The sequence below is a fragment of the Microcaecilia unicolor genome, chromosome 3 (genome assembly GCF_901765095.1).
Source record: "Microcaecilia unicolor chromosome 3, aMicUni1.1, whole genome shotgun sequence".
Classification (NCBI taxonomy): domain Eukaryota; kingdom Metazoa; phylum Chordata; class Amphibia; order Gymnophiona; family Siphonopidae; genus Microcaecilia; species Microcaecilia unicolor.
In genome coordinates, this window is record NC_044033.1 from 517,114,454 (window position 1) to 517,129,808 (window position 15,355).

The 15,355-nt window shown below is 44.1% G+C and overlaps 1 protein-coding gene across 1 annotated transcript in view; it reads left to right on the plus strand.

The window, feature by feature from the left end:
• The window catches only part of GRIK2 (glutamate ionotropic receptor kainate type subunit 2), a 989,144-nt gene that overhangs the window by 129,766 nt on the left and 844,023 nt on the right, over window positions 1-15,355 (plus strand). The window contains exon 4 of the mRNA XM_030195188.1: window positions 11,635-11,816. Within this exon, the coding sequence (XP_030051048.1) occupies window positions 11,635-11,816 (182 nt within the window). The remainder of the gene's footprint in view (window positions 1-11,634; window positions 11,817-15,355) is intronic.

The window sequence follows — 15,355 nt, forward strand, 5'->3', positions numbered from 1 at the left end:
AGGAACCATGGGAGTTCTTTCTTTCATCTTCCCATGAGGTGTAATAAATGAGCTTTTCTAAGAGATGGCTGTCTCTGCCATGTCTTTTTCAATACCGTTAAATAATGCGATACTTAGTACTGGTCACAGCTCAGTGATCTATAAGCTGAGTAAAGTACCTGCATACAGATGCGGCTCAGAAAGACACCCAGGAACGTTCAAGGAGCAAAATGCAATCGTTTTTTTCCCTACAGCTTTATTTGGCCAGGTTTTTTTTCCCCCCTGTCGCTCCTTTTATGCAACCTTTAAATGCATTTTGTGATATGTTTCATTAAAACAGGAAAGGGAGGACTTTAACTTTGTATACAACGGTGTGGAATGTTTTAAAACATGGATCTTCAGTCCGCAATGAAGGGAAATAGATCTCATACATATTCATTGTAGAAATCCTGAAAACCAGGCTGGGTTGTGGACCTTGAGGACCGGATTTGAGGACCCCTGTTTTACAATATACCCAGTACAGTGTAAGAAAATGTAAGCTGAATGGAAAAGGGTTGACGACGTCAATGGATCTGTTGGAATATAAGGTTAAAAAAACAACAACAAAAACGGGTTTGCATAATTTAGAATAGGCTTGTCCAAGTTCAGTCCTCAATGGCTGCAAGTAGACCAGGTTTTCAGGATATCCTCATGAGAGAGATCTGCATACAATGGATGTAATGAGCATGCAAATCTTTCACATGCATATTCATTAGGAATATTTTGAAAACCCGGCCCGTTTGCAGCCCTCGAGGACTAAACTTGTTCTACCTGATTTAGATGAACCTCAACAAAATAAATAATACCTAGCAAATTTCAGAAGAGCATAAGAGTAGCCATACTGGGTCAGACCAATGGTCCATGTAGCCTAGTATTCTGTTTTCCAAACAGTGGCCAAGCCAGTTCACAAGTACCTGGCAGAAACCCAAATCGTGGCAACATTCCATGTAGAACCCCAAGGAATAACAAGATTCTGGAATTCCAAAGAGTGACAAGATTCCATGCAGAATCTCAGAGTAGCAACATTCCATACTACAAATCCCAGGGCAAGCAGTTGCTTCCCATGTCTGTCTCAATAGCAGACTATGGACTTTTTGTCCAGGAATTTGTCCCAACCTTTTTTAAACTCAGATACACTAATTGCTGTTACTACATCCTCTGGCAAAGGGTTCCAGAGCTTAATTATTTGTTGAGTGAAAAAATATTTCCTCCTATGTGTTTTAAAGGTATTTTCATGTAACTTCCTCGAGTGTCCCCTAGACTTTGTAATTTTGGAACAAGTAAAAAAATGATTTACTTGTATTCATTCTACTCAGGATTTTGGAGACCTCCTAAAACCAAATTAATATTACATGTTTTTTGAAAGTGTAATTTACCAATATTATTTTAAAATGAAAATAATGAGAAATATCAGATTAGCACACAGTAATGATAGCACACGCTCTCTGTTGCAGGGCCAATAGGATTAAAAGAAGCCCTGTGGCAGACGAGGGGCATAATCGAATGCGAACGCCCATGTCCATGGGCGCCTATGTCCGAGAACGGGTACATGAAGGGGCGGGACAGACCGTATTTTTGAAAAAAATGGCCGCCCATCTTTTTTTCGATAATACGATTTGTGCCTGGAAAATGCATCGGATATGTGCAGATTTGAGCTGGGCGGTTTCGTTTTTCAGCCATAATGGAACCGAAGGCACCCAGCTCAAAAACGAAACAATCCAAGGCATTGGGTCGTGGGAGGGGCCAGGATTTGTAGTGCACTAGTCTCCCTCACATGCCAGGACACCAACCGGGCACCCTAGGGGGCACTTGTAAAAAGTAAAAAAAAAAAAAGTAAAATACCTCCCAAGTCCATAGCTTCCATCCCTTGGGTGCTGAGCCCCCCAAATCCCCCCTAAAACCCACTGTCCACAACTCTACACCATTACCATAGCACTTATGGCTGAAGGGGGGCACCTAGATGTGGGTACAGTGGGTTTTGGAGGGCTCAACATTAACCACCACAAGTGTAACAGGTAGGGGGGATGGGCCTGGGTCCACCTGCCTGATTTCCACTGCATCCACTAACAACTGCTCCAGGGACCTGCATACTGCTGTGATGGAGCTGGGTATGGCATTTGAGGCTGGCATAGAGGATGGAAAAAAAGTTCTTAAAGTTGTTTTTTTTTTTTGGTGGGAGGGGGTTAGTGACCACTGGGGGAGTCAGGGGTGGTCATCCCCGATTCCCTCCGGTGGTCATCTGGTCATTTAGGGTACTTTTTTGGGACTTGTTCTTGAAAAAAAAGGGTCCAAAAAAAAGTGACCTAAATTCGTGCTAAAAACGGCCTTTTGTTTTTGATTATCGGTCAAAGGTGCCCATCTCTGCTTGGCCGATAAACACGCCCCAGTCCCGCCTCCGACACGCCCCCATCAACTTTGTTCGTTCCCGAGATGGAGTGCAGTTGCAGGCGCCTAAAATCAGCATTCGATTATACCAATTAGGGCACCTTTGCGAGATGGGCGCCCATCTCACGATTTAGGTCGCAATCTGGGCGCCCATCACTTTCGAAAATAAGGCTGAATGTATGCTAACACTGTTAGAACACATCCACTGTTAATAAATGACCCATGAGTCAATTCTGCTTTTAGATATTATGTACTTGGCCAATATTCTGCCAGTGATAGTCAGAGTTTCTTCAAACGTTAAACGCCAACGACTGAATTAAACCTAGATATTCAATGATGTCCCCTATCCGGACATTGGCATTGATAATCTGTGTTTGGCAGCGCCCAGATGCTATCCGGGTATGGTCCATATTTAGGAGTCCTTTTACTAAACTGCACTAAGAAATAAACTTAACGTGTGGCCGTGAAAAAGGAGTGGAGAAGTAGCCTAATGGTTCATGCAGAAGGCAACGAACCAGGGGCGTAACCAGACTTCAGCAGGAGGGGGGTCCAGAGCCCGAGGTGAGGGGGCATATTTTAGCTCCCCCCCCTGGCACCACCACCCCTCCCCTGACACTTTCGACTCCCCCACCTCCGCCGCCGACCCTTCCCCGCCGCCGCCAGGTACCTTTGCTGGCGAGGGTCCCCAACCCCCGCCAGCCGAAGTCCTCTTCAGCGCCAGTCTCCGGAGCTTTCGCTGATCTGTTTCTGTGAGTCCTGATGTCCTGCACATTCCTACGTGAAGGATGTCAGGAGTCAAGAATCACAGAAACAGATCAACGAACGGCACATGCCGGAGACCGGCGCTGAAAAGGACTTCGGCTGGCGGGGGTTGGGGACCCCCGCCAGCAAAGGTACCTGGCGGAGGCGGCGGTGGAAGAGGGGCGGCGGGAGGGGGATCGAAAGTGGCGGGGGAGGGTCAGCGGGGGGGGGGGGGGTCAACAGTGGAGGGGGCCAGGGCTAAATCTGTGGGGGCCCCCGTGGCCCCACCTAGCTACGCCCCCTGTTACGAACCAGGGGATCTGGGTTCACTTCACACTGCAGCTCCTTGTTGTTGGATTATTTGTAGTAAATAATTAGCAGATTTTAGTACACACAGCTTCAGCTTTAGAAATGTTAATTTCTTTCTTCATCTCTCTCTCATTCACCCCTGAATAATTCACTGCTGAGTCACTTTAAAGTTGAAGTAACAAAACATCTGTTTACTCACAGTTTGTAGTTAGATTATAATCAGACAGGCTTATATTTACATATTACTATACATTTGTCTTATCAGCTCCTTCCATGTGCTTAGATGGTAATGGATGCTCACACCACCATAGATCCTCTCAGGTTAGGAGAGATCATGAGCTCCATGTGCTCCATGTGCTGCATGTGCTGCATCTAACCCCCAACAGGAAGTTGCATAGCTGTGTGACCTCTCTAAGTAATTCACATCAGAGGTCACAGAGTAATCACAGAGAAATAATAGGTGACAGGCAATGCATGTAAAATACAATTACATTCCAACAAACCCCTTCTCATGCATAACTGTCATGCAATTATTTATTCATACAAAGTCCAAGCTTTATACGCAGATTCACAAAATGTTCTCTGGGTAACGGTTTGGTCATGATGTCAGCTGTCATCTCACTGGTGTGACAATAGTGTAGACTGATGACCCCTTCTTTCGCCAACTCTCGCACGTTGTGGTATTTCGTTGCGATGTGCTTGGTGCGTGACTGAACCTTGTCATTCTGTGACAGTCGGATGCAGCTCTGATTATCTTCCATTATCTGGATTGGTCTCTTTTCAGCTATTCCAAAATCCAGCAAAAGTTTTTCAATCCACATCAGTTCTCTGCACGCTTCCGATACGGCCACATATTCAGCTTCTGTAGAAGACAAACTCACAATACTTTGTTTATGACTGGCCCATGAAATTTGTACATTTCCATACATAAACACATATCCACTTGTGGATTTATAATCAGAATGATCCCCTGCCCAATCTGAATCACAGTAACATATTAGTTTTGGATTACTATTGGCTGAAATCTTTAATTTACAATCAATGGTACCCTTTAAATACCTTACCATCCTTTTAACTGCAGTCCAATCTGATTTGGTAGGTGAGCTGACCCTTCTGCTCAAAATTCCTACTGCATTTGCTATATCAGCCCTGTATGTGGTAGCTAGATATAAAAGCTTACCTATGGCTGATCTATATTGGATGTTATCTGGTAAAGGTTCTCTTACTGTTTCATCCTTCAGAAAATCAGTGATCATGGGAGTGCTTACAACTTGGGCATCTTGCATACCTAAACTTTCAATAAGCTCATTTATTTTCTGCTTCTGGCTTAGAAGATAAGAACCATCATTTTGTTTCTCAATTTCTATACCAAGATAGTATGACACATTTCCAAGTTCTTTTATCTCAACATTGTGGTTTAAACACTTTACAATGTCCTTGTACTCTTGCTCACTTTTGCTTGCAATGAGCAGATCATCAACAAAAGCTAAAATGTATGCATATTGTCCATTTGTGCACCTAGTGTACAAACATTTATCTGCTTCACCTTGCTTAAATCCTAAACTTGTCAATATTTCATGCAATTTATCATTCCAACATTTTGCACTTTGCTTTAATCCATAAAGACCTTTGTTTAATTTACACACTAGCTGTCTTTGTTTTGTATTTATGAAACCTGTTGGTTGTTCCATGTACAAGTCTTCAGTTATATCTCCGTGAAGAAACGCTGTTTTCACATCAATGTGTTTGACTTGCATGCCTTTTGAGACTGCAATGCTCAGAAGTGTTCTAATTGTCGTGTGTTTCACTACAGGTGCAAACACTTCATCAAAATCTTCTCCATATTTTTGAAGATATCCCTTTGCCACTAATCTGGCTTTATACCTTTCCACTTTTCCTTGTGCATTCCTTTTTAACTTGAATACCCATTTGCATCCTATAGCTTTCTTGCCAGGAGGTAATTTTGTAAGAATCCAAGTATTATTTTTATCCAATGCATCAATTTCTTCTTGTGCAGCTTTATGCCATTCAGCAGCTTCTTCTGCTGGCATTTTCTCAATCTCATCCCATGTTAAGGGCTCTTGAGCTTCTGCTGACTTTGTTAGGTAAGACAGTCTTGGGGGTGGAACACCTTTGTTTTCCCTGGATGAGCGTCTGACAACAGGTTGGTCTGACCTTTCCGCATCCTCAAAATCTGAGAGTTCTTCTCCAATTGATTCCCCTTCTCCAACTGTACTGTCTTCTTCAATGATCCTTTCTGTGTCTGCTTCCTCTGCCTGTTCCTCGTTAGATACAGATGAGTTGCTTTCAGACATCTGCCTTGGTATGGCATTTATATACACTGGCATGTCTATTATGGTTCTAGTTTCATATTCTGGATGATAAGGCTCATCTGGGATAATCCAGCCTTTATCAACCCTTTTGTTTTCATCAAAATATGTAACATGTCTTATGCCAACAATGCCAGTTTTCAGATTCAAAATTCTATATCCTTTGTGTCCTGGAGCATAGCCAACTAAAATGCCCCTTTCTGTTGTGGAATCCAGCTTATGCCTTCTTTGCTTTGGTACATGAGCATATGCTGTACTTCCAAATGTTCTTATGTGTGACAGGTTTGGCTTCCTACCATGCCATGTCTCATGTGGTGTGCGCTCAGCGCCTTTAGTTGGCATTCTGTTTTGTAGGTACACTGCTGTGAGAATGGCTTCCCCCCATAGTCTTTTAGGGAGATTGCTATCTGACAGCATACATCTGGTCATTTCCACAAGTGACCTAAATTTTCTCTCTGCAACAGAATTTTGCTCTGGTGTATAAGCTACTGTTGTGATATGTTGAATGCCTTCTTGTTCTAGAAATGTGCGCATGCTTTGTGAAGTGAACTCACCACCATTGTCGGTCTGAAGAACCTTTGGTTTTCTTTCAAATTTATTGCTCACCATGGCTACGTATTTCTTCAGCATGTCTGTGACTTGACTTTTCTCTTTCAGCAAATAGGCCACACAATATCTAGAGAAATCATCCAAGAATATTAGCACAAATCTGTTATTTCCCAATGATGGGATATTAAACGGTCCACATAAGTCACTGTGTATTAAGTCCAGCACTTTATTACTCCTATTTCCTGTGTATGCAGGAAATGAGGGTCTCACACCTTTTTGAGTAACACAGTCTATGCATTTCTCCATTTTACCAGCATCTGTACTTATCTGAATGCCTGTGGCTAGTTGCCTACTGTAAAGATCCTGGATCACCTTAGAATCACGATGTCCCAGGCGGCGGTGCCAGATTTCCAGACTACATTTACCATCATTCTTCCTTACTTGCGCCATATGTGAGGCTTCACCTGAAATGTTCAGCTTATAAACATCATTATGCATAAAAGCTTCAGCATACACTTCATCATTTTTAGAGATTGTGCACTTACTGTTTTCAAAATGAATCACAAATCCCTTCTTATCTAATGTAGATACACTAAGCATATTGCAAACTGCTTGGGGAATATACAAGACATCACTTACAGGAATTTCTTTAACTTCATTAGACACTTTGCATTTTAAGAATCCAATACCTTTTGCTTGGATCTTAGCAGTCCCTGCGTTTGCAGTTTTAAGAATACCTTCCTCTGGACACATTTCCTGAAAGAAATCCTTACAATTGGTTAAATGGCATGTGCTCCCTGAATCCAAAATCCAAGTACTTTCATTTGAATTATTATTTACCATAGTCAAAGATTTTTCTGCCATTAGAAAGCCCTTGTGTTTATCTTTGTCCTTCATACATTTCCTGGTTTGAAAATTCTTTAGTTCCATTGGCTTAGGTGAGCTAGAGGGAGTGTTTTGTGTTTCCTTACACCATTTAGATACATGTCCCTCCTTTCCACATGAGTAGCAAATCAGCTTGCCCTTGGGTGGAGTTTTCCCATAGCTCCGCCTTCCTCTGTTCTTTGCCAAGAAATTTGTTTCATTTCTCTCTGACTGACTTTGAGAACAGATCTCCTCAGAATCATTTATTATGCATTCCTGCCTTAGTTTTGATGTTGCCTGTTCAAAAGATTGCCCTTCAATGGCCTCATTTACAGACCTAAAAACATCAAACTTCTTTGACAGTGAGGTAAAAAGAAATGCTCTTTTCAATGCATCACACATGGGAATTCCAGAAAGTTCTAGCTTTTGAAATGAAGACATAAGATACATAATGTGATCATTACATTTACTTTTATCCCTTAATTTGGTTTCATTCAACTCTGCCAACCAAATTGGTTGCTGCTTTGCATATGTAGTTGCATACATAGTTCTCAGTCTATATAAAATGTCCCTTGGTGTATCTTTTCCCTCCACCAATATGGCCTGTCTCTCTGAGAGAGCTTCCAAAAGCATGCACTTCACATAATAGTTTGCATTGTCCCATTCAGCCATATTTTCAGCTGTTCTGTCTTGGTCTAAGCATATATCTAATCTTTTTGCTCGAAGGAAACATATGAATCTTAATTCCCACTGCTGATAATTAAACTCAGTTAATCTAGGCACCTTGAGAGAATAGAACAATGGTGAATTTCTTCCCTCAGCCATTTTCTTAGCCTTCTGTCTGCTGTGTGGGGGGAGAGAGAGACAGACTGAATCTTTCCTTTAAAACTTAAGAGAAAAATGTGGCCTTTTTTTCTGCCTGGTAATATTTCTCTTCTTTTTCAATTCCTGGACCCTGGGCCCATAACCCTTTTGTTGGATTATTTGTAGTAAATAATTAGCAGATTTTAGTACACACAGCTTCAGCTTTAGAAATGTTAATTTCTTTCTTCATCTCTCTCTCATTCACCCCTGAATAATTCACTGCTGAGTCACTTTAAAGTTGAAGTAACAAAACATGTGTTTACTCACAGTTTGTAGTTAGATTATAATCAGACAGGCTTATATTTACATATTACTATACATTTGTCTTATCAGCTCCTTCCATGTGCTTAGATGGTAATGGATGCTCACACCACCATAGATCCTCTCAGGTTAGGAGAGATCATGAGCTCCATGTGCTCCATGTGCTGCATGTGCTGCATCTAACCCCCAACAGGAAGTTGCATAGCTGTGTGACCTCTCTAAGTAATTCACATCAGAGGTCACAGAGTAATCACAGAGAAATAATAGGTGACAGGCAATGCATGTAAAATACAATTACATTCCAACACTTGTGACTCTGGGCAAGCCACTTAGGGGCCCATTTATGAGGCAGTAGCCGTACTGCCATGTCACTGTGCACCAAATCGGACCTACTGTTAGGCTCACACAGGAGCCCAGTGATAGGTTCGGGTTCTGGCGTGTCAATTAGGGCGCTAGAAAATATTTTAGGATTTTCTAGCACAGGGGGTGTGCCTGACGGTAATCTGCTGCCTGTTTACCGCCGGATCCCCCAGGAAGTGGCCGCGCAGCAAGTGTTTAACTTACTGCAAGGCCGTTTCCTTAAAATAAAGCCTTTTACTGCTGGTGGTAAAAGGGAGTCTTGGCACATGGCAAATCTAGGCTCTGATGCCTCTGCAGGGCCCCTTTTACCGTTGTTTGGTAAAAGAATTCTTTAATCTTCTACTGCCCCAGGTACAAAATAAATAGCCGTATGAAATATGTAAACCACTTTGTTTGTAAGCCCAGAAAGGTAGTATATCATATCATATCCCTTCCCATTTCCCCTTTTTCTATTTCTTGAATATATGATTGTGCGCTAATTAGTGCATTAGAGAGTGGCTATTTCATAGTAACATAGTAGATGACGGCAGAAAAAGACCTGCACGGTCCATCCAGTTTGCCCAACAAGATAACTCATATGTGCTACTCTTTGTGTATACCTTACCTTGATTTGTACCTGTGTTCTTCAGGGCACAGACCGTATAAGTCTGCCCAGAACTATCCCCGCCTCCCAACCACCAGTCCCGCCTCCCAACCACCGGCTCTGGCACAGACCGTATAAGGCTGCCCAGCACTATCCCCGCCTCCCAACCACAAGTCCCGCCTCCCAACCACCAGCTCTGGCACAGACCGTATAAGTCTGCCCAGCACTATCCCTGCCTCCCACCACCAGTCCCGCCTCCCAACCACCGGCTCTGGCACAGACCGAATAAGTCTGCCCAGCACTATCCCTGCCTCCCAACCACCAGCCCCGCCTCTCAACCACCGGCTCTGGCACAGGCACAGACCGTACAAGTCTGCCCAGCACTATCCCCGCCTCCCAACCACCAGCCCCGCCTCCCAACCACCGGCTCTGGCACAGACCGTATAAGTCTGCCCAGCACTATCCCCACCTCCCAACCACCAGTCCCGCCTCCCAACCACCGGCTCTGGCACAGACCATATAAGTCTGCCCAGCACTATCCCTTCCTCCCAACCACCAGTCCCGCCTCCAAACCACCGGCTCTGGCACAGACCGTATAAGTCTGCCCAGCACTATCCCCGCCTCCCAACCACCAGCTCCCTCTTGTTTTTGTGGTCTAATCTGCCTGGTTAGCTATCCAGGCACTGGCATTAAATATTGTTTGACTCTTGGTTTTGCCCTGACTCTGGGCTTGATAGAGTGTGGTCTTAGAGCCCAAGCTCGTGTCTTTCCCATACGCTAAAGCCTTTTTTACTGCAACAGTAAAATGGCCAATTTTCTAGTTTTTCTATTAATGTTGCCATTATTTATTTATATTTTGCTCACACCTTTTTCAGTAGTAGCTCACGGTGAGTTACATTCAGGTATTCTGGATATTTCTCTGTCCCAGGAAGACTCACAATCTAAGTTTGTACCTGAGGCAATGGAGGGTTAAGTGACTTGCCCAAGATCACAAGGAGCAGCAGTGGGATTTGAACTGGCCACTTTTGGATTGCAAGACTGGTGCTCTAACCACTAGGCCACTCCTCCACTCCATTAGTGAGCGGCCATTAAAAATTTACTGTGTCAGCCCTTACCATCACCCATTCTAGGCAGTAAGGGCTCGCACCCTAATCCTGAGCTAATCAGTTAGCGCACGCTGCTGTGGACGTGCTAAGGAGTACTTTTAATAAGCTGCAGTAACAGGGGGCCTGCGCTAGCCTCAGCACATGCTTTTGATGCACGCTGAAGCCCCCTTTTACCGCAGCGTGCACTCAGTGTGCAATTAAACTCTGGAATTCGTTGCCAAAGAATGTGGTAAAAGCAGTTAGCTTAGCGGGGTTTAAAAAAGGGTTGGATGTCTTCCTAAAAGAAAAGTCCATAAGCCATTATTAAAATGGACTTGGAGAAAATGCACTGCTTATTTCTGGAATAAGCAGCATAAAATGTATCGTTCTGTTTTGGGATCTTGCCAGGTACTTGTGACCCGGATTGGCCACTGTTGGAAACAGGATACTGGGCTTGATACTTCGGTCTGTCACAATATGGCAACACTTATGTACTTATGTACATATGACTACTCTGCTCCCAGACATGTCCTCTCCACAAAAAAAAACAAACAAACAAAAAATATATAAATATATATATATATATATTTTTAGCACACAATTTGTGTGTTCAGATTGGGACATCCCACGGCTGGCCTTTTCAAGTTGCCTTAAGTGAACACTAGTGCTTATCGTAGCTTAGTAAAAGGACCCCTGTCTCCTCAGACCACTCTAGCACTAAGTAAATATCCACCAGCACAGTCTGGTTAAGTGCTATGGATTATCTGTTTCTGGGCTGCCCTGCAGGATTTAAGCAGGCAGGAGCCTCCCCTGCCTGGTTAAATTGCTTCAATATCGACCCCTAATGTCTATATTTTTTCTAGAAGTTGCTGCTGGTTTACAATACACAATGCTTAAAAGAATGGATGAAACAGAGAGTCCCAAAGTAGCCTCATTGGTTCCAGTCAGGATATGATACCGAATGAAGTTATAATAACTCTATCTATTCATGTATATTTGTGTGTGTGTGCATATATGTGACAGAAAAGCATTTTATCTGTAGGAAATTGAAGCTTGGATGTTTTGCCACTGCCCATGAATAGTAATGTAGAGAGAGAAAATAATGAAGCGAAACAGTCTGGGCTTGGTGTTCTGTAGCAGTGAGTTTCATACATCACACAGCAGGGGAGAGGAAATGGAAAAATGGGCAGTATTGTAATAAGCTCTTTTCTTGGGCAAGGCCATGTCCCTCCTTCATTTAAATTTCATTTCTGTCTTCTTTCCTCCTCCCTCCCTCCTCCACCAGGTCTCATTCGATTACAAGAGCTGATCAAAGCGCCGTCACGCTACAACCTAAGACTCAAAATCCGCCAGCTCCCTCTGGACACAAAGGACGCCAAGCCGCTGCTGAAGGAAATGAAGAGGGGGAAGGAGTTCCACGTCATCTTCGACTGCAGCCACGACATGGCAGCGGGCATTTTAAAACAGGTACCCATCTCTGTTCAGATTCCGCAGTCTAGGTCTCTGGATACCCGACATCACGTCTGCTGTCAGCCAGGCAGGACACGTCCTCACTGTCGCTTTTCCCTAGGGCGGAATGCACAGGAAAATGACAGTGGAAAAACTAACCTGAACTAATTTATTAAAAACGCTCTGCCATCGAAGCTTCACTTTTCATTAGAGGCGAGAGGAGAGGCGTGCTAATTCCCCTTGCACGTTTTGAAATTAAAACATATGTTACATTATGAAAAAGTTGATAAAAATTGAGCACTGCCCTTTATTTCAGACACTGCAGTATCACATGACCGTGAGTTGAATTCCAGTATGACATACCAACCATTGGAAAGGACGTCATTTTCAACATATTAAAAACCAAGGGATAAATATTTAAAAGGGGGCCTTTTTCTAAGCTATATTAAGTGCTAATATAAACTTAATAGAAACATAGAAACGTGACAGCAGATAAGGGCCAAATGATCCATCCGGTTTGCCCGTCCTCAGTAACTACTAATTCCTCCTTATCCTGTCCCATGCTTTCTTAATTTCTGACAAAGCCCTCATCTCCACAACCCCCCGCTCGGAGGCCATTCCATGCATCCACCACCCTTTCCACGAAAAAGCATTTCCTTAGATTCCTCCTAAGCCTATTTCCTCTTAACTTCATCCTATGACCTCTCATTCCAGAGTTTTCCTTCATTTGAAAAAGGCTGTCCTCCTGCACATTAAGGCCACTGAGTGGAGGAGTAGCCTGGTGGCCAGTGCAGCAGACTTTGTTCCTGGGGAACTGGGTTCAATTCCTATTGCAGCTCCTTGTGACTCTGGGCAAGTCACTTAACCCTCCATTGCCCCTGGTACAAAATAAGTACCTGAATATATGTAAACTGCTTTGACTCCTGAAGAAATTGCAGAGTCATGGAATCGGAGGTAGGGTATTATTATGGATTAAGAACTGGTTGAAAGATAGGAAGCAGAGAGTAGGATTGCGTGGCCAGTATTCTCAGTGGAGGAGGGTAGTTAGTGGGGTCCCGCAGGGGTCTGTGCTGGGTCCGTTGCTTTTTAATGTATTTATAAATGACCTAGAGATGGGAATAACTAGTGAGGTAATTAAATTCGCCGATGACACAAAATTATTCAGGGTCGTCAAGTCGCAGGAGGAATGTGAACGATTACAGGAGGACCTTGCGAGACTGGGAGAATGGGCGTGCAAGTGGCAGATGAAGTTCAATGTTGACAAGTGCAAAGTGATGCATGTGGGTAAGAGGAACCCGAATTATAGCTACGTCTTGCAAGGTTCCGCGTTAGGAGTTACGGATCAAGAAAGGGATCTGGGTGTCGTCGTCGATGATACGCTGAAACCTTCTGCTCAGTGTGCTGCTGCGGCTAGGAAAGCGAATAGAATGTTGGGTGTTATTAGGAAGGGTATGGAGTCCAGGTGGGCGGATGTTATAATGCCGTTGTATCGCTCCATGGTGCGACCGCACCTGGAGTATTGTGTTCAGTACTGGTCTCCGTATCTCAAAAAAGATATAGTAGAATTGGAAAAGGTACAGCGAAGGGCGACGAAAATGATAGTGGGGATGGGACGACTTTCCTATGAAGAGAGGCTGAGAAGGCTAGGGCTTTTCAGCTTGGAGAAGAGACGGCTGAGGGGAGATATGATAGAAGTGTATAAAATAATGAGTGGAATGGATCGGGTGGATGTGAAGCGACTGTTCACGCTATCCAAAAATACTAGGACTAGAGGGCATGAGTTGAAGCTACAGTGTGGTAAATTTAAAACGAATCGGAGAAAATTTTTCTTCACCCAACGTGTAATTAGACTCTGGAATTCATTGCCGGAGAACGTGGTACGGGCGGTTAGCTTGACGGAGTTTAAAAAGGGGTTAGATAGATTCCTAAAGGACAAGTCCATAGACAGCTATTAAATGGACTTGGAAAAATTCCGCATTTTTAGGTATAACTTGTCTGGAATGTTTTTACGTTTGGGGAGCGTGCCAGGTGCCCTTGACCTGGATTGGCCACTGTCGGTGACAGGATGCTGGGCTAGATGGACCTTTGGTCTTTCCCAGTATGGCACTACTTATGTACTTATGTACTTATGAATGTAGTTGCAAAAACCTCAGAAAGGCAGTATATCAAGTCCCATTTCCCTTTCCCCTTATGACATCACAATATCAGAAGTCAGCCAAGTATCAGGCAATCAAGCCATTGTGACATCACTGATGAGGTTGTCTCTTATTGGTGGAATGAGTGGAGGAGTAGCCTAGTGGTTAGTGCAGTGGACTGTGATCCTGGGGAACTGAGTTCAATTCGCACTGCAGCTCCTTGTGACTCTGAGCAAGTCACTTAACCCTCCATTGCCCCTGGTACAAAATAAGTACCTGAATATATGTAAACCGCTTTGAATGTAGTTGCAAAAACCTCAGCAGGGCAGTATATCAAGTCCCATTTCCCCTTTAAATGTCTCTATCATATCCCCTCTCTCTTGTCTTTCTTCCAGCATATACATATTGAGATTTATAAGCCTGTCCCTATACATTTTATGGCAGAGATCTCTTACCAGTTTTGTAGCCACCCTCTGGACCAACTCTATCCTGTTTATATCTTTCTGTAACGTGGAGGGGAATAATCGAACGTTGCCGGCGAAATAGGTCGCTGGCTATCTATTTTGGCGGCGGCGCAACAACTGGCCAGAACCGTATTTTCAAAAAAGATGGCCAGCCATCTTTTTTTTCGATAATGCGGTGTGGCCCGGCGAAATGCCTTCGATTTCGCCGGGTTTGAGATCGCCAGTTTTGTTTTTCCACGAAAATGGAAAAAACTGCCGGCGATCTCAAACCCGGCGAAATCCAAGGCATTTGGCCGTGGGAGGAGCCAGCATTTGTAGTGCAATGGTCCCCTCACATGCCAGGACACCAACCAGGCACCCTAGGGGGCACTTCAAACATCTTTTATAAACAACCAAATTAGCTTCCAGGTGCATAGCGCCCTTCCTTTGTGTGCTGAGTTCCCCAAATCCCCCCCAAAACCCACTGCCCACAAGTGTGCACCATTACCCTAGCCCTAAGGGCTGAAGGGGGGCACCTACATGTGGGTATAGTGGGTTTTGGGGGGTTTGGGAGGGCTCAACATTACCCACCACAAGTGGAACAGGTAGGGGGGATGGGCCTGGCTCTGCCTTTCTGCAGTCCACTGCAACAAACAACAACTGTTCCAGGGAACTGCATACTGCTGTCAGGGTGCTGGGTATGACATTTGAGGCTGGCATACAGGCTGGCAAAAAAGGTTTGTATTTTAATAATTTTAGTGTGGGAGGGGGTTGGCGACCACTGGAGGAGTAAAGGGAGGTCATCCCCCATTCTCTTCGGTGGTCATCTGGTCAGTTGGGGCACCTTTTTGAGGCTTGGTCGTGAAAATAAAAGGACCAAGTAAACCCGGCAAAATACTGCTTATCGCCGGGTTTTATTTTTCCATTATCCGCGAAAGCCGGCCATCTGGTAGCCACGCCCAAGCCTGCCCATGTCCCG